At 34.4% G+C, this 27990-nt stretch overlaps 1 protein-coding gene across 7 annotated transcripts; it reads right to left on the bottom strand.

The window, feature by feature from the left end:
* LOC133182929 (spectrin beta chain-like) lies at window positions 1-27990 on the bottom strand. Of its 7 annotated transcripts, XM_061317801.1 has the most exons (49): window positions 27842-27987; window positions 26580-26729; window positions 24785-24936; window positions 23501-23674; window positions 23077-23249; window positions 19254-19369; window positions 18811-18923; window positions 18224-18411; window positions 17749-17931; window positions 17315-17572; window positions 17067-17205; window positions 16814-16979; window positions 16430-16674; window positions 15979-16179; window positions 15744-15860; window positions 15579-15656; window positions 15311-15475; window positions 14967-15169; window positions 14723-14819; window positions 14477-14605; window positions 14236-14352; window positions 13823-14098; window positions 13495-13584; window positions 13064-13141; window positions 10974-11146; window positions 10788-10878; window positions 10390-10536; window positions 9981-10247; window positions 9741-9871; window positions 9422-9608; window positions 9049-9249; window positions 8589-8797; window positions 7967-8171; window positions 7557-7820; window positions 7357-7467; window positions 6999-7243; window positions 6764-6902; window positions 6567-6651; window positions 6305-6396; window positions 6092-6196; window positions 5896-6005; window positions 5675-5787; window positions 5256-5303; window positions 3656-3805; window positions 3307-3438; window positions 2219-2312; window positions 1971-2046; window positions 1715-1861; window positions 1-1432 (listed from the first exon to the last, which is right to left on the bottom strand). In XM_061317801.1, exons 2-49 carry the CDS (start codon window positions 26698-26700, stop codon window positions 1277-1279), a joined length of 7257 nt encoding a protein of 2418 aa, XP_061173785.1. In that variant the 5' UTR covers window positions 26701-26729; window positions 27842-27987; the 3' UTR covers window positions 1-1276. The 7 variants fall into 7 exon arrangements, with proteins under 7 accessions (XP_061173785.1, XP_061173787.1, XP_061173789.1 ...); XM_061317803.1 differs by lacking the exon at window positions 5256-5303; XM_061317805.1 differs by lacking the exon at window positions 3307-3438 and having other exon boundaries at window positions 27842-27986.

The raw sequence follows: 27990 nt of genomic DNA on the forward strand, positions 1-27990 counted from the left end.
TTATTTTTCAATCAATTTATTTTCAACTGATTCATGATTTAAGCATTATTTAATTTAAAAAATCTTAAGCCTGTCACCTTCCTTGAAGCAAGCTAAGAACAAGGGTCCTTATGAATGCCAAAAAACAACAACATAAAGTCTGTATGTGACACCACTTTTTAAGCAAATGAAATAATGAGACACTAAAAAACACATTTTCTGAAGGGCAAGATGACCGGTATAGAGGACTTGGTTTATTTTTAAAGACAAGCAGATATACATGCCGATTCCAATAAAGGTGGTAAAACTACAAATTATGAACTACTTCTACAGAACTGTAAAAGTGACAACTATATCTTGGGAAGTGAATTATAAAAAAAACAAAAACTCAACTACAAAATAGGCATTATTCAAACAATAACTAGCTGCTCTGTTGATTATTATCTGCACAACAAATTTAGTTCATAGAAAGCAAAATCTTAAATTATCACTTTAAAAAGAAATATAATTGTTCAGTAAAGTTATTAACAACATCTGTACATAAAGTGAAGTTAGTTAATATCTATAATGCAAAGATACACATTTATAAAGGCAGTCTTTAAAGATTTGCAAAAAAAAGAAAGTAAAATACAGAGTTTCTTCAAAGTGAACATTTATGATCATTATCTACATGGTTATATGGAATCAAGTAGACTGTAGATGAAGACACCAATAATGCACATGTCCCAGAATACATTGAAAATCTACATCAGCTACAGCTAGTTCTCTCTCTATTTCCTACTCCTGCCACTGATGAGGACATTTCTCACACACATCCTTCATGGCACTTGATGAAAATGTTATGTAATAAACCACAGTTGAGGACAAATCATCTAGGAGGATTTGAAATAGAAGCACAACACAAAGGTCTAAAATGCCCTTTTTAATGCAATCAATCACTCATATTCAGACCTAAATATTTAATTGGTCCAAATGCCAAGAGGAAAGCCCCACTAAGGAGCAAAGTGACAAAATGAAGAGGCAACCTTAACAATACAATAAAATGGACTACACACAGTAAACATATATCCTTTCATGAAACTTTTAACACAATTATTTGATTTTATGTAATCTGTTTAAAGGATTTTTAGTGTAAAAAAAAAAATTTAAATATAAATGTAAATAAGTTAAAAACTCCACTTTAATACTACATCCCTTTCAAAACTTTTTAAAAGTTTAAATATGAATCCGAAATCTCCATTTCTAAAATAGTCTCTCTCTGAGATTCAATAGAAAAGAGTCCTAATAATGTGTGGTTCTACTTCTTCTTCAATGTAAGGAAGCCTGATTTCTTTTTCTTTCCCTCCTTCTCACCCTCCATGCGAGCTGGAAGAGTCATAGATTTGGAGGGGACACTTGTGCCCTCTGCTCCTGTCACTGAATTGACTTTCTGAATCCACAAGTCCATTTCTCCCTGAAAATTTACAATTAACAATACATCATACAGCATCAAGATAACATTTTTTGCAAGTTATTCCATTGGCACTGTGTATGGGGGAAATTGTGCATAAATTTCAATGGTTAATTCCTTTTATGCCTCCTTAGAACATTATCTTGTTTTACTTTGTAGTTATAGGAATAGCAACTTGTGAGCTTATACATGTATTACAGAATCATTATATTATGATGAAGCAGCATTCTCATAGATATTACTGACAATAATTTCTTAAATAAAAACTTTGTTCAGAAATCTTACATCATCTTTAGCATGGAACAGGTACTCTCCTCCATTGGTGAGCTTGAGTCGGAACACATGTGGACGTTTGGTGTAATCTGTGGCTCTGGTACACTGGGCACCCGATAAGTTGATTGGTTGTTCGTGATGGATCAAACTGCTAGGATCCTATAAAGGAAGACAATCACTGGCTGCATTTTTTAAATTTTTAATACATAGAGACAAGAGTAATTTCTACATTTGTGATAAACTTTTCATACTTTCTGTAATGTTATACCTGTTTGGCTATCTTCTTGTCTTTGTAACATGACAACACATTTCCATTAAGGACTACATACACTTTGTCCCAAGACCTGCAAAGAAACAAGTATATTATCTTTATAAAAAACTATTTCAGTCATGCAAATTGCATTTTAAAGTAAACTATGACTGATCTACTTCTAAGTTCAGCATTACTAGATAAAGCATGAAATTGATAATCCTTTCCTAGTAAACTACAAAACTCGGTATTATGAGAGACTGTACCTGTTGTGAGCTTTCTTGTTCTCGTGCTCCCAGTCATGTTTCCTTGTTAGTGTACCTTCATGGTGAATAGACTCAGCACTAGTCGATGGTAATTCTACAAACAGAATTCAGAAGTATAAAAGAAGACTTAAATTTATCAATTTTACAAATAAATTTGAGACACATTTCTTACCAGCATAAAATTCAGGTTAGTAAAAGTATTCCTATAAAAATAGTTAAGAAATCTAATATACAAGATATACATATTCATAAGATATATAGTCATTTTGGTATTTATGAAGAATAAATAAAGCATTTTTAGCATGAGTACGCTGCACTGTTGATCGCTGTACCTTGCAGGACAATGACATCTGTTTTACTACGGCCTCTGTCACGCTTACGTGAAAACAGTTTCCGAAAGGGAGAGAGTGAGCGAGTTCGTTTCTTGTCTTTAGCTAATGAAGACAACCAGAGTGCATTTAGATCAGAGATTATATACACCCTTTTCCATACAAACCACAATAAAGAATCATGCCTCTAAAAATAAAACAAAGGCAAACCCTTCCTTTAGAATAAAATCCCCTGAATGTATTATTAGTAAGAAAAGTAAACCCTTTTCTGACCATTGCAGCCTCAGAGATGCAGGGACATACCATCTAGGCTAAAAAAAAAAAAAAAGCCAAATTCTCTGCTCACCATTTCATACCAGGAAAACCTCTCAACAGCTTAATAACTGTTTTTAAAATAACAGGATGTATCAAACATAATTGGAAAATTAAAGGGTAGGAAAAACCTTAAACCTTTGAAAACATTCTTGATACCATAGGAAGATATATTTGGATAATAATTCTAAGCTGTAAAGCTATTCTATGCCAGGTTTCAATATTAAGCAATGTTGCAAACTTCTTGATATTTTGTAATGAATCTTTACTTTGTTAACAATATTATTATTCTGAAATAGATCCAAGAAAAAACTACTTATTCTTTGAGAGATATTGAAATCATTTTGATCATAAGTACATAAAGCTTCACATAAGGCAAAGCTAGCATTGCTACAGAAACTTGTACATCTGAAGCAGTGGGTATCAAGCAAAAGCTACCGATCTTACTAGACATGGGCAAGTCATATGGACTGAGGCGAGCCATCTCAGCCTCTTGTAGGGGTTCCCTGGTTATTTCACGTTCCTTTCTGACTGGTTTTTTACCTCGAGGCGAGTCAGTTGGCTTACTCTCGGGCACTTCTGTAAACAGGTTAGTGTCTAACATCAAATCCATGCCAGTTAATGAAAATGTGCTTTACAAACTACACATGCATTTTCTTTGTTACATGCAACACACATGATCTATAAACTATAGATGTTCCATGCCCTTGTTTACAGAGTTACACTTTCTGATTATATGGCATCCCTGATACAAGATGAGTGGAGATACAATCCAACATTTGTATTCGTAACCTACCAGAACGTGACAAGGGAGGTGAAGACGCCTCTTTTCTAGGTCGTGGCCTTGGTTTAGGCCGATCAGCCTGGGACTCTGGTGCACCTGCACTCTCAGAGACCTGGTCACTAGACTCGGTGCTTAAGGCTGAATCATCTAAGGAGGATTCATCTAACGACACAAAAACACAAATACATGCAAACTAAACAGAATAACCACAACCAAAAGGCTACAAGATAACTGTCACTGTTTTAATCAAACAATTCATACCATTATAGCAGAATCATATATTGGAATTAATTTCTGTAATTTTTATCTTACATATTTTACATACAGTGACAGTGTATCAGAAATATACACATAAAATTTACATTGCTGGAACTACCTGTATATAGGATTTTTCTTTTAAGTCTTAAGTAAATTGGTTTTGTTTGTTTTTTTTAAGGGGGGTGGGTTCAAAACTACCATAGTCCAGCAACGTAAACAAAACTACAAATAATCTTTCAACAGAAGTTAAAACAGTAATTAACACAATTATTTTCACAGTAAACAAGGTAAATGAACATTGGACTTGAAAAGTGAGACACACTATTAGAGATGTCATTAAAATGAAAACCCCACACCAAATTAGTAAATGAGCACAGCTACTAGACAATGAAACAATGTTAATGAACGTGTATGAAATGAACAAAATGATTCTTTTTCTTATATGCTACATGATGAATATAATACACATTATGATTAGGCCATCATTAAAACATTTTTTGTTTGATGTACTCTGACCCATATTTTTCAAGGTGGGTGGGTAGGTCTTTTAGAAAAATTTTTTTTGTTGCACTTTGATATAAAGGTCATAAAAACCAAAGACTTAGGCATTTAAATTATAGACACCTGAAAGGTAAACAGATTAAATATCTATTGCTGTAAAATCTTTTAATCTGAAAAGCATCTTGGAAAAATGTGAGACATTAAATATTTAAACTATACAGATAATGTGTATTTTCAAGATAAAAAAAAAGATTGGATAGGAACAAATATGATTGTGTTGGTCGGAGTACATCAAACAGATCATTTTTATTGTTGGCCTTACCAAACTATTTTCATAAAATTTGCATTTCATAGTGTTTTTCTTCCTTGGACGTTTATTTAGCATTTGGACAAAATCTAATCATTTAAAACTCACATAAACCTAAACCATAAAACAAATGTTCTGTAAATGGAAAATACTACATTCCGAGCATTTTTTTTAAAATCAGCCTTTTGATTTAACATTTTTTTCCCCATAGGTTTTGAAATAGGTGTCAAAACTTAACTTTGAACCTGAATTAAAATCCTAGTATAAGGTACTAAACACATGTGCATGAACATTGTATTTATGTTTTTAATCTACAAGGTCATCTGTGAATTTTTCTACAAAGCAGACATAGAAAAAGCCTATTAGTAATAGGGCACTGTGCAGTTAAATATTAGTTTTCAAGCAAGCAAGTTATAAGAAGCCCCTGAATAAGCATGATCTTTCATGACTGATGCATGTGGCTTTATGATTTTGTTTGTGATAATGGCTAGCGAGTCTGGTTATTATGATTCCAAATCAACATTATGCTTTAAAACATTTAATCACCTCTGCGTTTAGGTTTGGGCAGTGTGTGTGATCCATCATCAGATTTTCCTAAATTGAAATGAACAGCTAATATTCATTCAGTCAGAGAAAAAGCAACATCATGCCATTGACAGTACTGAGATAATACTCAAATCAAGAGCAAATGAAAAAGAAATGGTATTGCTTTAACTGAAAACAGAGTACTATACAAATAACACATATTTAAATATTGCTTATACAACAGTAAGATAAGCTAGGAACTCAAAATGACATGATTATCATTTGCTGTAAGAAACAGAAGAAACATAAAATGACAACATCACTTGATATTTATAGCCAAGACTACAAGACATTGCTGAATGCTTCCACCTGGACTGCAATTACTTGTCCCCTGAAATGTCACTGTTTCCTGAAAGAGAGGTTAAACTTGGGGTACACACCTGATGGTTCCTCTACAGCCTCCGCCGAGGTTCCCTGTACCTCTTCCACCTCAGGAGCTGTCTCCTGGACTGGTACCTGAATGGATTCTACAACCTCGGGTTCTGGAGTAGGTCTACAAACAAAGTCTCAAATGTTTTTACTAATACATAGTATACTGTAAATGAATTATATCTAACAGTTACAATATTTGGCCGAAATCGAAAGAAAATCATGTACTCACGGTTTTTCAGGTGGTAAAAATTCTGCTATTAACTTCTTTCGTTTTTCTTCTCTTAGTTTTGCTATATCCTCCTGTTCTTCTGTGCGCTTCTTCTGTTCTTTTATTTCAAACTACACAAAGAAAGTTCATAGTTTTAAGAAACATGCTTGAGTAAGAGTTTATTTTTACAACATTTTATTATCATCAATTGACTTACAGTAGTTAACTTTTCTAATGCTGCAAATCTTTCCTCTTGCGTGGCAGCTGACTTTTCGAAAGATTCATGTTTTTTAATTAGGTTTTCTACTGCATCAAGAGTATCCTACAACAACAAAAAAAATGTGATTAATAACCAGATCATTGCATGTATTTACAATTTCTGTTAAATTTAGTTGTCTATGTGCATTATTTCATTGTTCCTCCCACTTACTCCGTAGTCTTGATTCTGTAAATATGGTTCCTGTGCCATCAGCCAGGCCTCTGCTACAGCTGCATCCCGGGCAAATTGGTAAATCTCCAATACTGTAAACGAGATTAAAACAAATTACAACAGTTCAACATGTATGCTATTATTTCAACGCAAGCTGTGGCACTTTTAGACATTGACAGAATATCTGATTAATGATGATACAATACTCATCTATCCAAAATAAAAGTTACATAGCATGGTCAGAAGTGTCCTAGTGGCTTACTTAGCTGTAGATGTTCCCATCGGTCTGCCCACTGATCATTCATATCTTGTCTTTCTGTGGTCAGCTGTATAAGTTTCTCTCTAACCTAGATACATAAGCAAGCATAGCGTTAGGACAACTGAACAAACTAATATTCAAGAACATCATAGAAATAATATTAACAATCAAAAAAAAGCAAATTTGCTTTTTATACGTACTTCATCAGATCTATAGTGATTCCTTTCCAGCAAGTTTTTGCCTAAGTTGATACATATCGCAAAGTTCTCCTCTCTAGCATCAATTTCAGCCTTTAGACTTTGATGGTTGTTGATGAGCAAATCAACACCAGAGACATCCCTGCAAAAGACAGATTTTCAAAATGTAAGCAATTGTCAATACCTTACTACAGTCCTCCTTTCATAAAAGCAGAAAAACAGAACTTAAATTTCATACCTGGGTTTCTCTTGTGTTTTCATCTGTCTAATGATGTCATCCATCCAGAGAATGAGATCACGGACCATGCTGAAGAATTTGAAGAGGTCGTGGGCATCAGCCAGTTTGACCCGCCTGGAGTTGACCATTAGGTTCAGGTTCTTCCATGCATTGACCACTTCATCCTCCCTGTCTTGGATCTCGGCCTTTCTGTCCCCAGCGTAGCCTGCCTGGAGTCGGTTGGATTCCTCCTGTATAGCTTGTACCTGGAGCACAAAGTAATATTTTAGTTCATGCTCTATCCATGAAAGACATTAACCTTATATATAATTGAAGATTTCTCTATGAATTCAGTCATTAATAAAGGAAATATTCTTACTTGAACTCCAAGTGTGACAAGGTCATTTTCAAAGTTGCTGTGTTTTCTTTGGAGAGCTGCAACACTCTGTGCATCTCTGCCAAGATCATCTGGAATATAATTCTGCTTCTCCTGCAAACAAAAAATGAATTGCATTACTTGAGAAGTATCTTCACAAATTCAAATATACAAGCATTACTTATCTATATAATCAAACTTACAAGAATTCTTTCAAGAATGTCTTTGCAATCATGATAGAATTTGTGTAACTCCCAGGAAGACTGAAGCATTTGGGTTCTGGTGTCCATTAACTCTAACAAATCATTCCAGGCTTCATTGAGATTGTCCTTCCACTCAGCAATCTGGGCCGAATCAGAATGATCAGCCATAATTAATGCATCACAGTTGTCATTAGCAGCAGTTACTCTCTCTGTTCCTATGCTCTCTGTTTCTCTTGCAAACTCCCTAAACCTGTCTTGTAACATCTGTAAGAAGAATGAATGACTTCAACATCTTTAGTTTTTTTTAAAAATTACAATCAAGTATTATGGTTACAATAAGGCACATGTACAGTACATATTTACTGGGCACATGTTCAAATATTTATTGGGCACATGTTAAAATTACTCACACAGACATGTTCGAAGTCGGCACCAAGTTCATGTGATCCTGCCACAACTTCTTTCTCCGCAATCCATTGCATAATGTCATCAATCTCACGGTTCAACACATAAAGTTTCAGCACTTCATCTAACTTGCTCTTTCTCTCATTAGACAGATCCTTTAGTCCTGCATACAACTTGTCTACCTGTGACTGCCTAACTGCTATCTGGTCACTGTAATGAATAAGTACAATGCTATCAATGGAAAAGAACTTTCTGTAATGATATAAAACACTGAATACTCTTTTTAGGGTTGTCCCAAGACCCGGGGGCCAGGGATTTTCCCCGCCTATAATGTTGTTATCCCCTGGTTATTTTGGTATTCCTCCTAAACTTCCCTTTAGGAGAGGAACCCCAGATCCCCTTCTACTTTTTAAATGTCCCCTTCTATTTCAATTCTTAGGGACAACCCTGAACTTTCTAAAAAAACTGGAAGCACTGAAAAATTAACATTCACTGTTTCCAAAAGAAAAATGCTGGGTCAATTCATTAAACTCTTTCTGAATGAATTTCTCCAACTTTCTAACCAAAAATTAATAAACACAATAAAGGGAAGATTTCATATAACCAACATAATCCACTAGTACTTACCTCTCTGGATGGTCTTCAGCAATTAACTTCCTACTTCTCTCTCCCAGTTGTCTCACAACCTCAGCATAGTCACTGACAGCATTCTCCAGAGCCTGGTGTTTCTTCAAGAAGTTCTGAGCCCCTATCTCATCCTTAGCTCTCTCCTCTCCAAGCATGTACAGCTCTTGTTCACTCATCCAGGCCTCAGCTTCAGAAGCATCGTAATAATACTGTAAAAAAAAGTTTTATCATGAAGCATCCAAGAGAGAATATAAAGGACTAACTGAAACATTTTATGAAAGTACATGTAGAACTGAAAACGTAAAATATTGCAAGTTTCTGTAATACTCTTTCTTTGAAGATTCACTCTCATCTCCTAGTGTAAACTTCATAAGCTGAAAGTTATACAGCTTCACTGCCATTAAAATAACATGCCTTTTGCTATGCCTTCAGGTCAACTTACTTTCTGTCACACACTTACCTGTTGTGCTACGTCGGATAGTTTAAGCCTTTCTTCACGCTTGGCAATGGCTGCCCGGAGGTCATCCCACATTTTCATCAGCTCATCAATGAGAGCTTGGAATTCCTCAGATTGAGGATGCTTCTCATCAATGAGCTGCTGTCCTACTTCTACTACATTGAATATCCTCGGCTCATGGTTTTCTATCTCTGTTTGTAATGACTGAAATCATAGAAACTCATCATATCAATTCTGTCAAAAAGAAACCAAAGAAATTTTGTTCCCTCTCTTTACATAAGTTCTTCTTCACAAAGGCTTCAAATATTCACTATATCTAGTATTACATTAAAGACACTTTATTTATCTACCTTTTACATCTAATTCATAGACTTACATGATTCTTCTTAGTTAGAAGTTGTACACTAAGAAGACTATTTCCGAAATTATTAGAAGTAGCTAGGGGCATCTTCTCACTGATCCACAATTTCTCATCTTCTACATCACGGACAAACTGATGGATTCTCTTCACCTTCTCCAGCTGTTCTCTCCTCTTAAGCAGTGGTTCCTGAATCTTGGAGAACCTGTTGAATAAAAAAAAAATTGTGAAACCTTCTACCTTACTTAATTTTAAGGATAATTCCTCTGACAACTCATTGCTCAATGCTGTAGTGTTTAACACACTAATCAAATAACTTTGCATGACAGATGCTCACCTCTCTGCCACGAGTGCCTTTCTTGCTTCTAGCATGGACTCCTGCTGTGGATCAACCTTCTTCAGAATGACAGCTTGCTCATCCAGCTCTGCTACCTGTCCCTCTTTCATTTTCATCTGAGATTCCAGTTGCTGTTACATATCAAGTACATATGTGTTACTAAATGCAAATTACATGATCAAATACATGTACATAATTCAGAACTATTTGAGTGAAGGAAAACAAAAGTTGTTTGTTTACATGTTGTTTCTGCATAAGGAGGTTGACAGTAGTTAAATCTTTAGCTCCCTCCTCTGCTGTGATGATCTGACTCTCAAGCTGTTCTATCCATCCATCGATGTCATCACAGCTCTGTTGGTAGATCACCGCTCTGTTGGCATCAAACAGACGCTCGGCCTTAGCCTTGGTGGTTCCCTCCAGTTCGTCCCACTGCTCTTGCAAACTCGAAAGAATAGGTGCAATTTGTTCCCTACATTCTGGTTTCTCTTGCATTAAACCTTCACCAGACTGGAAATATGGGATTCATATTAATCAATTAAAATCATAAAATTATCAAGGCACTTTATTTCGAATATAAATCTTCTATATCTATTAATTACAAAATGACAATTACATGTGTAGAACATTCAGTTGTAAGAATGACATATACCTGCATGAGACGCTGCAAGCGTTCCTTGTTGGCAGCGATTTCTCTCTCGAAAGCTTGATGGCGAAGATACTTGCTGTGCAGGTTCTTCGCATCACGATAAGTTTCATCCTGTGCTGCTGCCATCTTGTCATGCAGCCAGTCACGAAGCTGAAATATTATGTATTTGGAGTTGTTTTAATTAATTAACAAGCCTTGAATTGTAAAGAATTCTACTTTAACTGCAAAAGACCTTTAGATGTAAAGAAACATAACTAAGACATAATTTTAACAACCTGAAAAACAATATTCAAACAGAAAAATTTTTATTGACACTTGAAATAATTAGTTTCTCCTTTTCATTTTATGATGCTTGTCTTTTAATGTAATCCTGTGATATAACAAAAACATTTTCTTAATACCTCATCACATTCCTGTAAGAATTGCTGCAAGAGCAGTTGGTCCTTAAGACGATCAAGTTGTTCATAAGCTCTCTGGCGGTTTACATCACGTCTGAAAGAAAGTTATGTAACAAATTAATTTATTTGACAGTCAATTCACATCAAACACAAACAAATAAAGATCAAGTCAATAAAGGCTTCACATACCTCTCACTAATGTTTTCTGCCTTCTTGTGAACTTTGTCAGCAGCATAATGTTGGTCCTCGATGAGGCGGTTGGCAAACTGAAGAACTGCGTTGATCTTCTCATCATTAGCATCCATGGTGGTGATGAATGCCTCGTGAGCTTTGATTAAATTCTCTGCTGCTTCCAATGTATTCTATTAGAGAAACAACTCAATTAATTACAAAGTATTACCTATGTTTCTTTGACAAAAAAAGATATAGAAATATCCTCCTCTTCATGTTCTAAGACAAACAATGTAAATCACTACAGTAGAAATAGAACAACTGTCAGCTTGTTTTACTGGATCTTAACTAAAGACATTCAACTTGACAGAAATGATGATAAAAATCTACCTAAATCTTTCATCTCTATTGGAAAAGCTGGAATTTAGAGATGAGAGAAATATTGTTCTCTGTCACAAGAACCTTGAATTATAACATCTTTATTTCTACAACATCTGTTTTTCTTAAGTGCTTGAAATCTATTAAGTCTGATTTTTCTATGTATTTCAATATTTTAATACACAAACTATATTAATCTATATCCTGATTATAAAATACATGTGTATTCTTGTGCACTTAAAACATTATTCCATTACACAAACTACCCATTAAATGAAATTTACAGAAAGTAAATATAGTGCCAAATTATATCTGAAATTTCTTGATTAATGTATTTTCATTACCTACACATAACCTAAAAATAAAGTGTTGCATAAGAGACAGGTATATGGGAGTGTTTTGTATTATTTTGCACTTCTATTTAAATACCATAAAAACATTAGAAGATAAAACAGCTCATTCTGACAGAATAAACCCTTCTAATGAGCTATAATGAGCTTCTACAACCTCTGGTATGTAATTAATCATCTGCAAAGCACAACACAAAAAAATTCTTGTGTACATGTTATATTCCCCATCCATAAGGGTTGAGGATCATTAATTGTAAATGAACTGTTTAATCAAACAGAAACTGTTCTAATTCTGTACTGATCAATCAGCTATTGTTCAGCATTTCTAAAGATTGTAATACTGAGATTACCACATGCATATTCATACAAATAATGAACCAAAAGCAAACAAGTTGTCTTAGATTGGAAATGAATGATTAATATGGAATCAGATTTTAGTCTTTTCAATTAGTTGATTGTACAGTACCAAATACAGTAAGACCATTTATCTCTTTAGTCTTTTCAATTAGTTGATTCTACAATACCAAATACAGTAAGACCATTTATCTCTCTACCTCCCTACAAAGATGCAATTATCTTAATTACCAAACAAAAAAAAAATTATTAACAATTAAAAACTATCTGCAGTAACAAAATGTGAAATCTCTAGAAACTATATGTTATGGTACTTGTCCTATGAAAACAGAAGAAAACCACAACACTGAACTTCCCATCAAATAAATATATACATGTACAAGGAGACAAAAGCAAAATGTTGATTTAAATTATTAAATAAAATTATGAAAGGGAAAAACCTATCACATCTCAATGGGGAAAGATCAGTACAATTTGTCTTAACACTAAAAATTTTCTGTTGGTAATAAAGGTTACCAAGTGAGGTCTCAAGCGAAGGTAATTTATATCAAAATCATTATCTACACCGTGGTTTGCAAAACTGGAGAAATAAAAGGGAAAAAAATCAGAAGAAATGCACACCAATCAATACTGAGACTGCACGGGCATTACCTGTTTATCAAGAAGTCCCAGAGATGACTAAATAAAACATGACAATCTTTTTACCAATGAAGACATTTTTTAACCTTAATGTTGCAGCCATTTAACGGGTCACATGTCACTATCAAACATGCTGGCTAATAAAAGTGCTTTTGCATACTGTGCATTCTACATATGCCAAGTGCATGAAGATTCAAAATTTTTCACTATTATAATGTAGTCAAAGATTCTGTGCTTTAGATTTTCTTACAAATCAATGTTGTTCTTTATGTAAAATTTTATACAAAATGGACTTTATACAAAGATATGCATGGAGTCATGCAATATGGGCCCAGAAGTCAACAGAGGTGTATTGTAACAGATGCAACAAAATAATACTATACATACTGGAACTTCCTCCTTTGATAAAAAGTTTTCTTGTTGGTTAAGCAAAACTTCTGCTTGTTTTGCATCCCTTAAATACATCTGCAAGAGAACAGTACTTTTTTAAAAACACATTACAGAAAAGATTTTCACATATTCTACCTTTTTATTCAAAGGGTATTTGTAATCACATATTACAAGTAATTCAGAATTTTTTTTATGTATCTACATATACTTAACAGACTTAATAGTGGTTCAAACGCTGGCAATTCTGATTTTAAAGTTGCGAATTTATTTATATTGTGAACTTCAAATATAAAATGGTGTTAACTTGATTATATTTATATTTTTAGCAGAATAGATGTAATTTGATAGGTATTGGTGACTTGCTGGGAATATTGAGCAGTATTTGGAATAAGAACTTTGTGCCCTAGTATGAGACATTCCAGGTATACCTGTAGATTTAGACTCTGTGACAGTAATTGTTGTCTGTTTTCCCACATCTGAAGTAATTCCTCCCATCCACTGTCTAAAGCTTGCAGCCTCTGTAACAGTTAAATTATTTATAGACTACAATGTATATATTCACATCACATTTTACCCTGTACAATAAATTCAAATATTCTAACTGAAGAATAAAGGGAATTGTGAACCTTTTTGCAATTCCTGCAATCATATCTTTTAAGTTAAGTTGCGTTAAAATTATAATCTAAATATACATGTTAAAATAATACTCTACATGAACATGTAAATTTCTTTTAAAATTCAGAATTGCTTTTTTACCTGGCGCAAGAACATGTACTGTGGGTCCTCTTGTCCCTCTGTAACCTTTTCTCCAAACTCCTTCATCTTGGCATGCTCTGGGGCATAGGCATCAATCTCATCCTTCAGCTGCTGGTGCTGGTTCAGGAGTTTCTCTGCATCAGCCAGACTGTTGGGGATGTCTTCTGATGCTACCGTTGTCTGGGTGCGAGACAGCCATTGCTGGAAGTGGTCCAAGTTTCCAAGGAAACGCTGCAACTCACCAGCCTCTCCAAGTTTCTCATCTCTCTCTCTCAGCTGTAAAAAAAATTCTGATCAGAAGCTGCTTTCTTAATTTTTCTTTTTCTTCAACTCACTTTTCCATATTCTACCATCTTATCATAATTTTAAAAGATTACTTTAGAAAGAAAGTGAATAGAGAGATCAAAATTTACCATGTCCTTGAGATCCATCCAGACATTGTTGATCTCAGCAATCTTCTCTCTGATGACCTGTGCCTCATCAGGCTTGTCTTCTTGTAATTTCTCAGCCTCCCCTTGCAATTGTTCAAGCTAAAAAGACACATGAATGAATTCTTATCACATATTCTTGTATTGTGTTTTGGATACCTTTTCACCTTAACCCACTTTTCCATATTCTACCATCATAATTTTTTTACCCATTCAAAGAACCGACCTTGGCCTGAATGGCAGCCAGATCTCTCTCCATGCCACTCAGTCTTCTCTGTAAGGTCATGACACCAGCCAAGTCATTACCCAGCTCATCAGTGGACTCAATAACCTTGGCCTTCTCATGGATCCAGCTCTGTAATACAAATCATCAGGGTTTTTTTTTTAAATCCACTCTCAAATGCATTAAAAGATATACTGCTTCTAATATCTTCATGAGAAAATCCTTTAATCAAGTTATGCTTTTACTTACAATAGTTTCATTACACTCAATGTGGAAGTTTTGAAGACCATGAGAAAGGTTGATTTCTTCTTTCTTCTGATCAACAAGGTCACGCAAGTGATTCCAGCTACAAAATTGAAATTTCATCTATTTACTAATACTTTCTATTTTTGAAGTTTAGCAAAAATCACACACAAACATATATTAAATTATCTTTTTATTTAGAAAGAATTCCAATCTTAAATATTAATTAAGAATTTACATGCAAACTTACCCTCCATTTAGTTGGTTCTGTCGACTGATAACCTCTGCAGCTCCTGGATGTTCTATCTGTAATAACTGACGAGCCAGCTGGTTAACAACAGCCACCTTAGAGGCAGTGGCATTCATCTCATGTTCAAAACTGTCAAAGCGATGCTTCATGATGGCAATCTCCTCAATGTCATCAGTGATGATCATGGTGGTCAAGAATTTCTCCTGTTTCCAAAAATATTTAAATACATGAAATAATTTTAAGACTTGCATTCAGGACACTCATACGGTTTTAGAATTGACAAAATACTCAAAAAAAAAAAAAAAAATTAAAAGGTTAGTCTAAACCCGAAGAACTACACAAACCTTCTCCTCGATCCAAGTTTCAACACCATCAGCTTCATTAAAGAGTTTGTAAAGAGACAGAGCATCGAGGAGTCTCTGTTTGCGAAGTTTAGCCAGCTCCAGTAATTCCTGGTAACGGCGATCAATGCTTCCCAGCCTGTTCTGTATGTCAGGGGATTCTCTGTCCTGTTTTAAAGGATAGCAATCATTGGTGACTGTGGTATGAAGTCAAAAATCACAATTTTTTATGTTCATATCTAGATTTCTTAGCTAAAAGAAGCAAACAAACCTGCTCTCCAAGGTTGGCAGCTTGTTCATGAAGTGCAGCCAAAGTACTTTCATAGTTCTTCAGTTCATCTGTCACCTCCTGTGAAAGTGAGACAAAGACACTGAAATTATCTGTACATAGAAAACATGACTTACAACACTTGGATTTCATTAGAACACAACCCACCTTGTGTTTTTTCAGCAGTGACTGTACACTGGCCTCATCTTTGCCGACATCTTCACTGGACACAATACGGAAGATATCAAACATCCAGGCATCCACGTCATCAGCATCAGCAAAGAACTGAAACAAAGTTGTACTTGAAAAACTAACATACAAAATATCACATGCAATGGTTTAAAACAATATAATACAGATACACTAAAACTTGTATTACTATTATTTAAGATCTTATCTCTACCTGATAGTAGTCCACAGCCTCATTCAGTCTCTTCTTCCTGAAGGCAGCCAGGTCAATGAGACTCTCCCATTTCTGGTTAATCTCATCTATCCTTTCTTGGATCTTCTCAGCTCCAAAGTTTCCAGCTGTAATGAGGTCATATCCCACTTGTAGCACTGATTGCAAATGAGTGTGACGAGCAGTCATCTCATCCTCCATTTGCTACAATGTAAATAAGCAATGTTAAAATAATTATCAGACAACATTTACAAAATGACGCAAACTTCTAACTCTTCATGAAAATTTTACAAACTTGACTGCAATCCAAAAAAGACTGAGAAATCTCAAGGTACAACACCATTCCTGAATTTAAAACATCTGAGTTCAAATGTCCTTTTTTGAAACTGACAATTTGTTTTACCAATTTATTAAGTTCTCAAACTATGAAGACTAGGGCATCAAAATTCAGTACCTTTTGCTTGTTGAGCAGTAGATGGACACTGGTAAGATCTCGTCCCAAGTCAGGTGAGGACATCAGCTGTTCCTTCTCCTTAATCCAGCCCTCCTCATCTGCCATGTCCCAGTAGAACTGCCACAGTTTGCGAGAGTCCTCCAGCCTGTCTCTCCTCTCAGCAGCCAGACGGACAAGCTCCTCATAGGCATCTTCCAAAGTCTTCATACGCTCACGCACTACAACAGGCTCTGCAGGGTGGTAGCCTGCAAAACAAATTTTATTTTGAAGAATTACTCATGTCAAGTTGAGACCTTAAATCTTTCTTAACATCCCATTAAGCTTTTGTTATCCTTAATGCCTATGGCAATCCCATTTGTAGATCAAATTAAGCAGAGTGAATACCTCCTGCTTCAACAGCATCACCATCCACAAATTTCATGGCTGATGTATTGACAGTCTTGACACGTTCTCCCAGTACATGGATGTCGGCCTCTAAAAGGCTGTGCTTTTGGAGCAAGTCCTCCACACTCATTAAGTGTTTACCATAGTCTTCAGACATCAAACGGGCCTATTAATTGAAATATACATCATACTTTTATCTCTGACATACATATGCATAGGGAAACAAATTCCATAAACTTAAAGTGTGAAGTACCTTAATTTCCTCCATCCAATCCAAGATGTATAACATTTCTTGGAAGATCTTCTGCAGACTAAGAGACATCTCCAATCTCATTCGTCTAGCTCTCAGTAGTTCCAGTAAATAGTTCCACAATCTCAGAACATTGTCTTTCCTATAAAACAGCAAATTCACATCACATAAACAGTCCACCTTTTGAAAACAATGTACTTTTCAATGACACTGTAATCTGTTCATAATCCCCAATTGACTTGTTATGTTACCTTGCATTAATTCTTTCTATGTCATGGTATCTTTCCTGTTCCAATTCAAAACAAACAGACACCACAGCCTGTACTCGTTCTTCATATGCATTGATATCTGTTTCTATGGCCTCATGTTTCTTTGTTGCTGCCTCGACAGCAGCCAGATCATTTCCAAAGTTGTCTTGGGACACCAGTCTTTGGTTCTCACTCAGCCAGGTCTCTCTCATGCCAGCCTTTCGGTCAAATCTAGCAGCTAACTGATCCAATTTCTCTTGTCTGTAAGTAAGCACAACTCAATCTTTCAATTACCTGTTTCCTTCAGCTTTGTGAAATAATGAACAATTACTCAGTTTTTGTAGTTTGCACTGACACTTCACCAGTGTCAGGTGATGCTTTTTAACTTTCTTCAAAGAATTAAAAAAAAAAATCTATACATATACTTAAATTATTACCTTATAAGTTCCTCTCTGAGAGCTAATTCTCTCTCATGCTCAGCCTTTTCCAATCTGTCCCAAGCTTTATTGATGTCTGAGATCAGTTTTCCCTCCTTGGGCAGGTATGGCCTTTGGTTGTTTGCACGCATCTTACTTTGCAGTGTAAATAGCAAAACTTCAAGGTTTCCCTTTTCATCAAACCTGCAAAGTTAATTGAATCTAACTTAAAACAAATTTTCAATTAGTTTCATCGATTGCTTTTCTTTGGAGGGCTTATATTAGTTGAAAATATATTTGAAGTACACATTGATCTTTCAACTCTCAAGACCATTAAGATATCAATCACTTAGGGTTCTTAGTCAACTTTGTAGTGAAAATTTTATTTATACACATTTAAGTTGGAAAAATAAATGAAAAAAAATCTCAGGAAAATTTTCCCACAAAAAAATTAATAAGCATACTTGACATGGCCTTAGAACAAAATTGAGATTACTTTTTTGGTTTTTCCTTAGTTCTGTATGTGTTGAAGGCTGCCAATTGCTGCTGTACACCATACAGGGAATTAGCAAACTGTCGGTCATTTAGGATCACAATGGTCTGCTCAATCCATTCCAGTAAGTCAGAGGTGAAGGTTTCATAATCCTGTACTTGTTTATCTGTGTCCAGGGCATGGTCAATGACCTGTTACCAAAAAAAATTATATCACAGAAATAAAACTCCCTTGATCGTAAGTGAAGGAGAGCTGTTACATGCTCACAGTGTTTGACTTATTTTCTACTCACATACAGTAAAACAAACTTTCTCTTTTGGCTATTTTGCTTTAGTTTGTCATTCCAAAACAAATACTATGATTTTTTTTTAATTCCATTTTAAAAATTGGTACTTGCACTTAAGATATAGACATTGTTTACTTGTTTGCGGTGACTTCTTCCTGATTGGAAAATTCATAATAGTAAAGTAGCAGTTAAAAGATATATTGTTTACAATTAACTAAATTGACTTCTTGTAGGGTGTCAAATATCTAGAACTAGACTTTTCAAGCAAAGTTACTAATTTTTTGTGATTAAGCCAATAGTGTACCTTTCCAATCCTCTTGCCCTGGACAGATTCAGCCTTCATCTTAGAGAAGTAATGATAGTATGTGACGACATAGGTGATGATGGACTTCTCATCAGGGAATTCAACATTACAATCTAAAATTATATGGTATCTATACTGCGTCGTGTCCATTAAATATATGTTCATAATGGGTTTGTTTTGTCTAAATTGACCAAATTGCCATAGGTGTGTTAGTACATCAAGTATTTTATTGTCTTGCATGATAAATATAAAATTCAATATCCATGTGCTTCTGATACATGTATTTCTACAGTGATTTGTATTCCTATGCCTGTTCGCTGGAATTTTATCATTATTTTCACTATTTTATATTTTGACATTCTTCCTTTTTGTTTGTGATAATCATCAAAGTGATTAACTATATTGCTATTTTGTTTTTAGTACAAGTTTTATCCTGTACTGACCCTCTGGATCCAGTAGTCTGGTAAGACCCAGCTTTTCCTCCGCCACTTCAAAAGCATTGTTAAGATTATATAGTGCATTGGATTTCTGTAGCTTGTCATACTGGATCAAGTCTGGTCTGAAATCACACGATAATATCTACATTATTATGAGACAGGTGATCAAATCAGAACAACTTCTTCATCAAAACTACACAGACATGTTATCAAATCAACAAGGAGTCAAACATACATATCAGATGGAAATATGCAATTTTAAGAGAGCATTTTCTCATCATATGCAGTGCATGGTGAAGTATGAAAATATGTAAAGTGTTCTTTAAAATGCCCAGAAAAATTACCTCAGTTTATATCATCTCTTTTAATTTTTCTTATGAAGAGCTCATTTGAATTACAGGTAAACACATCTGCACTAAATTCCAAATATATAAATTCTACTTTGCAAGCAAAGAAAACAATCTTTTCTTTAGAAAAATTCAAGACTCATTCTTGTTAAAGTACAGCTCTAGACAGACTAAATCAATGAAACAGAAACATCAACACATTTTTCATTTATTGTTGGTCAAAGCTTTACCTGATTTATACAAAACACTAGTAATGGTATAGAATTTCTTATCTTTGGGGCACTAACTATGAACCTTGAATTGAATTCTTTCATAGTGTTCCACTTCATAACTACAGCTATTGCCTTATAATAGGGAAGAGTGCAATAAAACGCTAGTAAGAAAACAATACACAATGTCAAAAGGAACAATCAAGCTGAATCAAGTCACAGCTGTTGCATGATGTTAAGAACACAACAGGAAATCTGACTTTCCTGGAATTTAATCGTCTTAAAATCATTATTTGTGATGTCTTTTCCCTTAACTTTAAAAACAGAATCTTATTTGTAACAAAAGGAGAAGAATTCAAAAACACACACCTACACAAATTTTGACCTATTTATCAATTTACCCCCTTTAAAAAAAATTATGTCAATTGTTAGAATGTTGTGGAATAATAAGCAATTTAACTTCACAACCATGATATGTTTGCATCAAATTATTTAAGAATGAGTTTGTTTTGACAGAATCTCCTTCCAGACCAGCTATAATCAGATTGAGAAGGTAATTTAAACATTAAAATTCTAGGTGTCAGCATGTTGTCACTTTAGCTGATTATTCTATTGACTGTGTGTAAGCAAAAGGTCTCGGCTGGCCGGCAGACATGCTAAGTTATCAGATCTAATCCAACCTGGTGTAGGTGTCTGGGGGAAGCATTGGAAGGTCATGCACACGTACATAACAATATGCATCACCATCAGACCATAAACTAGATTTCCCAAACCAGTTTTTATTGCTGGTTTATTCAGTAGACAAATTGTTTACATTCAGTTTTTATATGAACAATGATAAATTGTGTTTCCCATTACCAGTAAATAGTCTACTTGAGGTTGGGTGTTGGCAAACTGAATAGGAGCCTGAAAGCTGATAATGACTTGGTATGGGTCATCTCACAATGTAAACATTAGTGTAATGCAAGATGGAATTTTTCTGCCATCTGGATTGCATTTATTAAATGTCTGGTAAACTAAGTTAGGTTAACCAGATAAAAAATAGAACTTGAGACAAATTATTTTCTGCTACTTGAAAAAGCCCCCTATAGTGTATGTTTGATAATTTTCTCATATATATCCCAAATCCTTTTTCAATTAAATAATGTTACTACTCAATCTGAATTCCTCCTCCAGTAAAAAAAAAGAAAAAAAGAAAAGACCCCCCCCCCCTCCCCTTGAAAAAATTATCATATAAAACACATTTTAAGATCCATATTAACCTCAAAGTCAAGATCTTAATACCTCAAGAAATTAACTTCATAACCTGTTACCACAGAAACAAGTTCTACACTATAAGCTAAGGCTGACATTCCAATGTACCAAACTCTATAGAAGCCAAACACCAGGTGGTAATGATAAACATCTACCTATAGGGAAGAACCAGAAAACTTATCAGCCAACATAAAACAAACACCAACATATACCCAATCAATTCAACATCATGTAGACCCTGTAACTCAGCCATTTGTATCACTGTTAAGACACAATTTATTCTGTTCTCCTTTTTGTGATCTGTAACCCGGATGTGCCAAATGCTGAATCTATCTTTCTCACTCCAACAAAAACAAGTGCTTCAGATTAGAGGCATTCCACAGATAATACAAGATGTAGCAACATATATTTGCTGGCTGTTTGGGGAGTGGTCTGATTTATAATAAATCATTCATATGTATGAACACACAATTCTCCCTTTGAAAATATATCAAGATTTCTTATTTCAATTCATAGGACCCTTTCAATAACTGTGATAACCAGATAACACAATAACAAAATTCAAATAAAACACAACTCTTGTAAGCATGAAATTAGCCTCCATTACAATAATGTAGTGTGTAATCTAATTCATAAAAATCTCTGCTGATCTTTCACCTTGAGTGCTGGTATGACTGGTTTTATTGACTTGAGTCTGAACAAGCTTTTGCCTGTAGGGCTGATATGACCAGTCATGATTCACCAGTTACGAGTGGAAAAGCATCCATATTTTCTATTCTTAGCAAATTCAGCACTTCACATAAGAATATGTAGGAAACTTGCCAAGGTGCAGTCATAACTTTTGTGCAATATCTTGTACACAGGGGAGACATATTGAGACCGTGAAAGATGTTTTCACGACCCTAGAAAAAGTGTACTCCAGTAATGATCTGCATTCTTGCTGCAGAAAACAAAATCAATACAATGCTTTGTGAATTATACGCTGTATCCAGAGGCAATAATGCCAAGAGCTTTGACTTTTATCTGGAATTCTTATTTTTTAACATGCCAAATAATAACAACAACAATAGGCAAACTAGAATAAACTGATGCAAGTTTTACTCCCACTTTTACCTCAAGTATCTAAAAACCTGTCTATTCAGTTCACTTGCTACATATTAGTCATAGCAACTGCAATTCAATGCTCATCTGAAATGACAGTTTGTTTTGTCTAGAAACTGAAGCATTTCCAATCTGCATTCTTGTTTTAATGGAAAAAGAGAATTCTTCAACATTATCTTCAACATTATCTTGAATATCTGCCATGCCAAATGCATGGATCTGTAGATAACATGTATTTATTTCACCTCCCAAAATCTCATTCATATGAAAGGCTAAAAATAAATACACAATTTACATATCTGTGCACATAAATAGTAATACTGGACAGTCCTTAAAATACGGATCTCTATATAAACCTGTGTACATAAATAAGTGTACCCTATTCCGTCAGATCAATACCAATTCCGTGTCCTAAATATGAATTCTCAATAGACCACTTAGGAGTTATTACAAAGTATTTCTACAACTGTACCTATCCCTATTGGCCTACACTTCAACAGAGATCTCCAGTACCTGATTGTACAGGCTTTTCACTTTATTTATTGATTTGATTTGTTGCAATGGTCCACAGATCAAGTTTACTGAACAGTCTGTTGGCCAGGCTAGCTATCTTGACACATCATCACTTACAAAAAACATAGATGAGCAATTCCCCTGCTCTTACAGACTACACAGCATTGTGATCATGATTGAAAATGAGTTTGTTGAAGGAGTCTGTATTCAAGTAGCTTTTGCCAACAAAAATTTACTAAAAAACAATGGTAATTCCAGCATCACATACAAAAGCTCCATAACAAATAGGTACATGTCAGTCTTGGACAATTTCTTGCTCATTAAATTTGAACCACAAGAGCTTTATGCTTTAAAACAAATCAAACTCTGCAGAGTTGAATAAAACGGGACAGAATTTGGTCTAACCTGTGTTTGTGTATGAGGGCATTGAAAGCTAGCCCATCCCTCCAGCTTGTTGTAAAGTTACGAACATTGACATTTGGGTATCCCGCAGTCTTCATCTGGCACCACAGTAACAGAGCATCTTTAGCTGATTTTGTCTCACTGTTGTCTGTTTCTTCCACTGTAATGTCTTGGATCTACAATGTCATTACGCTGTTCATTAAATAACTATCATTAACTTATTATTGTGAACATATACAAGTGCAAACATTTCGTTACCTCTAAAATTAGACGTAGAACTTGGCAAAAAGCTAAATCTTCTACTTCTAATACATGTATGTTTGCTTTCTATCAAAATTATTTATTACAATTAGTCAGATATCGTAAAATATGTATTAGAAACCACCTCTGTTACATTTAGATGGAAACATGAAATATCTCTAGTCACCTGGAATCTAAGGATAATGGTCCAGATCAACCCGAGTGTCAGACGTGGGCTACCGTCCACAATGTCATGAGCACCCATGTTTTCCAGGTGCACCTTCTGTTCATGGAGAAACTGTAATGCCTTATCCACATTCTCTAGACAGTGAATCCTCATTTTCCCTTTGGTAGGACGAGGCTGCAACAAATAGATCAACTTATATTCCAGTATCTGCATACACATTACAGTAAAACTATTCACATAAAGATTAAAGTAGAGATTAATGCTTAATAAACATTTCGGGTACCAGTCAACTCTTTTTCATGTGTAATACATAAGGCTGCTGAGAAAATATTGAATGTTTCAATTAAGGGTGCAACGATAAACCGTTTGACGGTATATCGCGGTATATTTTTATAGGTTCAATTCACGATATGCTAAACTGATATCGCGGTTCGGTTCAATCGGTCCAGAATTATCTGAATCGTCCGTTTTGTTTCCTTTTTTACAATTTCAAAATGGCTTCCGCGCAAAAAGTAAGGTCGCCGATAACGCATTAACGTAAGTTAAACTTATCTCCAGCATCTTACAGACCTCAGATTTAACACGGAGAAGGACTTAATGTGATTATAAGTTATTGATGTTAAGACAAATGATAAACCCTTTAGATCTAAACGTATTCTTTGGTAATACACGATATTTCATCACGTGTATATTTCGATGAAAATTCACTGTCTTGTTGACTAAAACGTGTTTACAGGAGAAATATGACAACTGGTTTTCTACGTAAATTAAAGGAATAAAAGAATGAATGTCTTCCTTTTTCATTCCAATTTAAAAGGAAGATTATTAGGAAAGGTCCCCATAGTTCCCTGTAAATGTTCATCATTTGTTTAGAATATTATCAAAACTCAGATCTACCTACCAATCCAATTCAAGTTAACTTAATTTTATTTTAATTATTATTAAAAAATATGAACATTTTATATAACCCTGTCAAGTTTTAAAAAATATGATGACAAACTTGAAAGACTTTTTAACCTTGTCATGTATCGTGATACGCATCGTATCGTGAACTGAATACCATGATACGTATCTTATCGTGAGGTTAGTGTATCGTTGCAGCCTTAGTTTCAATCTCTACTACACACCAGCTACAATTACACAAAGCTATAATACTGTAACATTTAATATGAAAATAATCATATTTCACATGAGGGAATGATGTTTCTCTGTATTTCCCACTACTGATGAATCTTCCCAATTTTCTAAAATATATATTTAAGTTAGAAGTAGATTGTTTCCTACCAGTCTTTCCCCAGACAGAATTTCCAACAATTTCATGAGCATCTTGCCGTCTCTGAGATCTATGTACAGGTCCTGGATACGACAGCTCATTCGAATCAGATGGGAGTTCACCCATTTTTGAAATGTCTTCTTCTGAACCGATTCTCTTTCATCTAAAATGTGATGGTCATTTCATATTAGGGAAAAAAGATGTTCTCATAACTGCATGCTGTATTTGACATCATTTTGATGCTTTTACTCCTCTTTAATGCTAATATCTACAGCAAACATTATTGGAACTTATATGACACTTTTTCATGCATTTTTAATAATCTTGGTATCAATTTTTATAACAGGATCCTATGTTGGTGCAGACTGCCAATAGCAGTCTTACTTTAATTACACTTATAAAACTGAGACTGCAAATACATCATCAAACCGACAACTTGTATTTCTTACTATTGCATGCCTTAAACCAGTAACTCTTTTACCCATTACACGTTACCTGTAAGTTTTCTAATTATTTTGAAAAATTCCTTTTCTTGTAACTCAGCTGTAACATTGGAGGAGGTCATTTCTAATCCACTCAGACCAACTCAATCAAATAACCAGATCTATTTTCATATATTTCTCAGATCAACCTACATTAGATTTCATTACATTTTCTGTACATTGTTTATTAATAATGGCTGCCAACAATAAACAAGCCATCAGACAGTAGCCATTTGACAGAAAAAATGTGGTCCTCAATTCACATCAAATATCAGCACGATACCCCTGAGATCCTTAATAATCAAACAAAACACACTTCCACTCTTTTAACACATCACTGAATGTTAGCTATCCATAAAACATATCCATCATACTTATTCACAATAATATACTACACAATGGTCTATATTTTACATATCTACAATAGGGTGAAGGAATGTAATATGATGTGAAGTGTTTAAAACAGGAAAAGTGTGAAAGATCAGCCCAGATACTTCTTCCTTCCCTCACACATAAAAAAGACAGTCATCAAGCACTCTCTTCTAAAGGGTAAGCAGTAAAACAACCAAGTACTATCAACTAATTTCAGTACTTTCAAAACTGAACTGACACTGTAATACAAAACCTGGACAAAATATGACACATTACTTCATCTACAACACCAAACATATCTTAGACATTCCAGACTCTACAAATAAGCAATATGATTCTACAACTTAGAAAGTTTTCATCTTTAAGAGCAAGTAGACTCGTATTACTCTGGTCTTTTTTTTTTCACAAAAACTTTTTTATCATACATTCATAATTACATATCAAACTGAGAATGAAGTCACAATTCATAACAATAGAAAAGGTCTTTCCTAGTGTTTAAAACAAGTTACTTTTTGATCTGTATTAAACAGGTAACAGGAAATGCTTTTAAGCTGAATTAAACTATCTTGACCTTTAATGCACATCTAAATTTATCAGTCTGTAATGACACAGTAAAGGGGATTGATTTGTCAATGAATAAGAAAGCTAACCTATATTTGTGATGTTTAAATAGCTGTGCTTGCCAGGTTTATTTGCACACCGGTTTTATGTTGTATATTATAGGTCAATTTAAACAAAGCAGTCTATCAAGCAAGATCAAAATACAATATCCCTGGAGTTTTGTTGTCTAACTCATATTGATTAAAAATGTATCTAGTACACACAGAAATTTTGTTCTGTTTTCAGGACATTTAAAAAACATGAATATTTTAATGAAAAGCTATAATACTGCATATGATCTGATCATCAATGCAATAAAATATTCTATATCACTAGCAATAATGAAATTTACCTGCTAAGGCCTTGATCCTTGACCTTTCAAACAGCTTGGAGGAATTACTTCCTGGATCAAAATCCTCTTCCATTCCGGACTCCCACCGGACTCCATTACTATACTGCTCTATCTCGGTCATGGCGGCTAATTAGCCTGGCCACAACTGACCTGAAAAACAACAAGATATTTAAGTCCAAAGAATCCAAAATAGGTGTTGTTTCTTATTCTTTTCAATGAGGTAGTTAGAGCATCATACTGCTAAAAGGCCTTTAAAAAGATATGGCACTCCTAAAAATAAGTCCTTTTTATCAACGACAGCTAGACTGATCTTAATTCTTCCTAAAAATTTGACATATTTCTTTTATGTTTCCAAATCTTATTTTTTTGAAGAACTGAAAGTTAAATTTTCCATGTAAACAAATGAGTCACCTTGTTTCATATGCACAATGTGCAATGAATAGTCCCCCATGAAGTTTAAAAATATATCAAGCTTGAAGCAATCTGTCAACAAGTGTTGTACGACTGAGAATGAATTATTATTGATCTGTATTTTGTGGATTGTGTGACAGAATGTAATAATACACATCAGGAATGTGGATGCAGATAGTATGAATTTACATGAATACTTCACCAAGGGGTGTTTAAAGGATATCAAACGTGTGTGTGATGTATGAGGAAACGCCTTTTTCCCCTCTTTTTTTCGCTGATCAATGCTCTTTATAATAACGGAAGTAGCACTTATCCACTTAAAGATCATTTACATGTAATCCTGTATCCCGCATGCATAACTGCTTATAATTGCCTCTTTAAAAGTGCTACCACTAAAGTAACAATGTAAGAATTATCACAATTATAGGTCCCCTCCACAGTCACACAGCCTCTACAGACCCTGAGATGATTGTATGCAAATTATGTAAGGGGAAGATGTCTGCTCAGGACAAATGCAAATGATCATAGTCTGAACAACTGGCTGAATAGATAAAATGGCATCTGATATATAATTGATAACATCAGTTAAACAATATGGATTTCTTTATCAAATAAGTACTTGAGTGTTGCCCATAAAACCTCTCCTGTAGTAATTCAATACATCATTACATTCAATATACATGTACTACATAACTCATTCATATAAAGAGGTTCATTAAGCACACACTCCAACTGATAAAAAAACAAAAGCAATTGTTAAATTCAACCCATTTAACAATAAATATATAACTACTATTTTAAATAATTATAGTATCAAACATATACAATTTTAGCAAAAAATATCAACTTACTGCTTCAAAGGGGAAAAGTATCAAAAGTTCAATGATAAAAATAGTAATTCCTCACAAAAATAAATAAATTTCAGTTTATATCCACCTCTTCAGCATGAATCACAAACTAATAGAAGAGAGGAATCCTTCCCCTGAAACATCTTAAGCAG

The sequence above is a fragment of the Saccostrea echinata genome, unplaced genomic scaffold (genome assembly GCF_033153115.1).
Source record: "Saccostrea echinata isolate AGI-Se365-2 ecotype Australia unplaced genomic scaffold, CSIRO_AGI_Sech_v1 ptg000009l, whole genome shotgun sequence".
Lineage (NCBI taxonomy): Eukaryota > Metazoa > Mollusca > Bivalvia > Ostreida > Ostreidae > Saccostrea > Saccostrea echinata.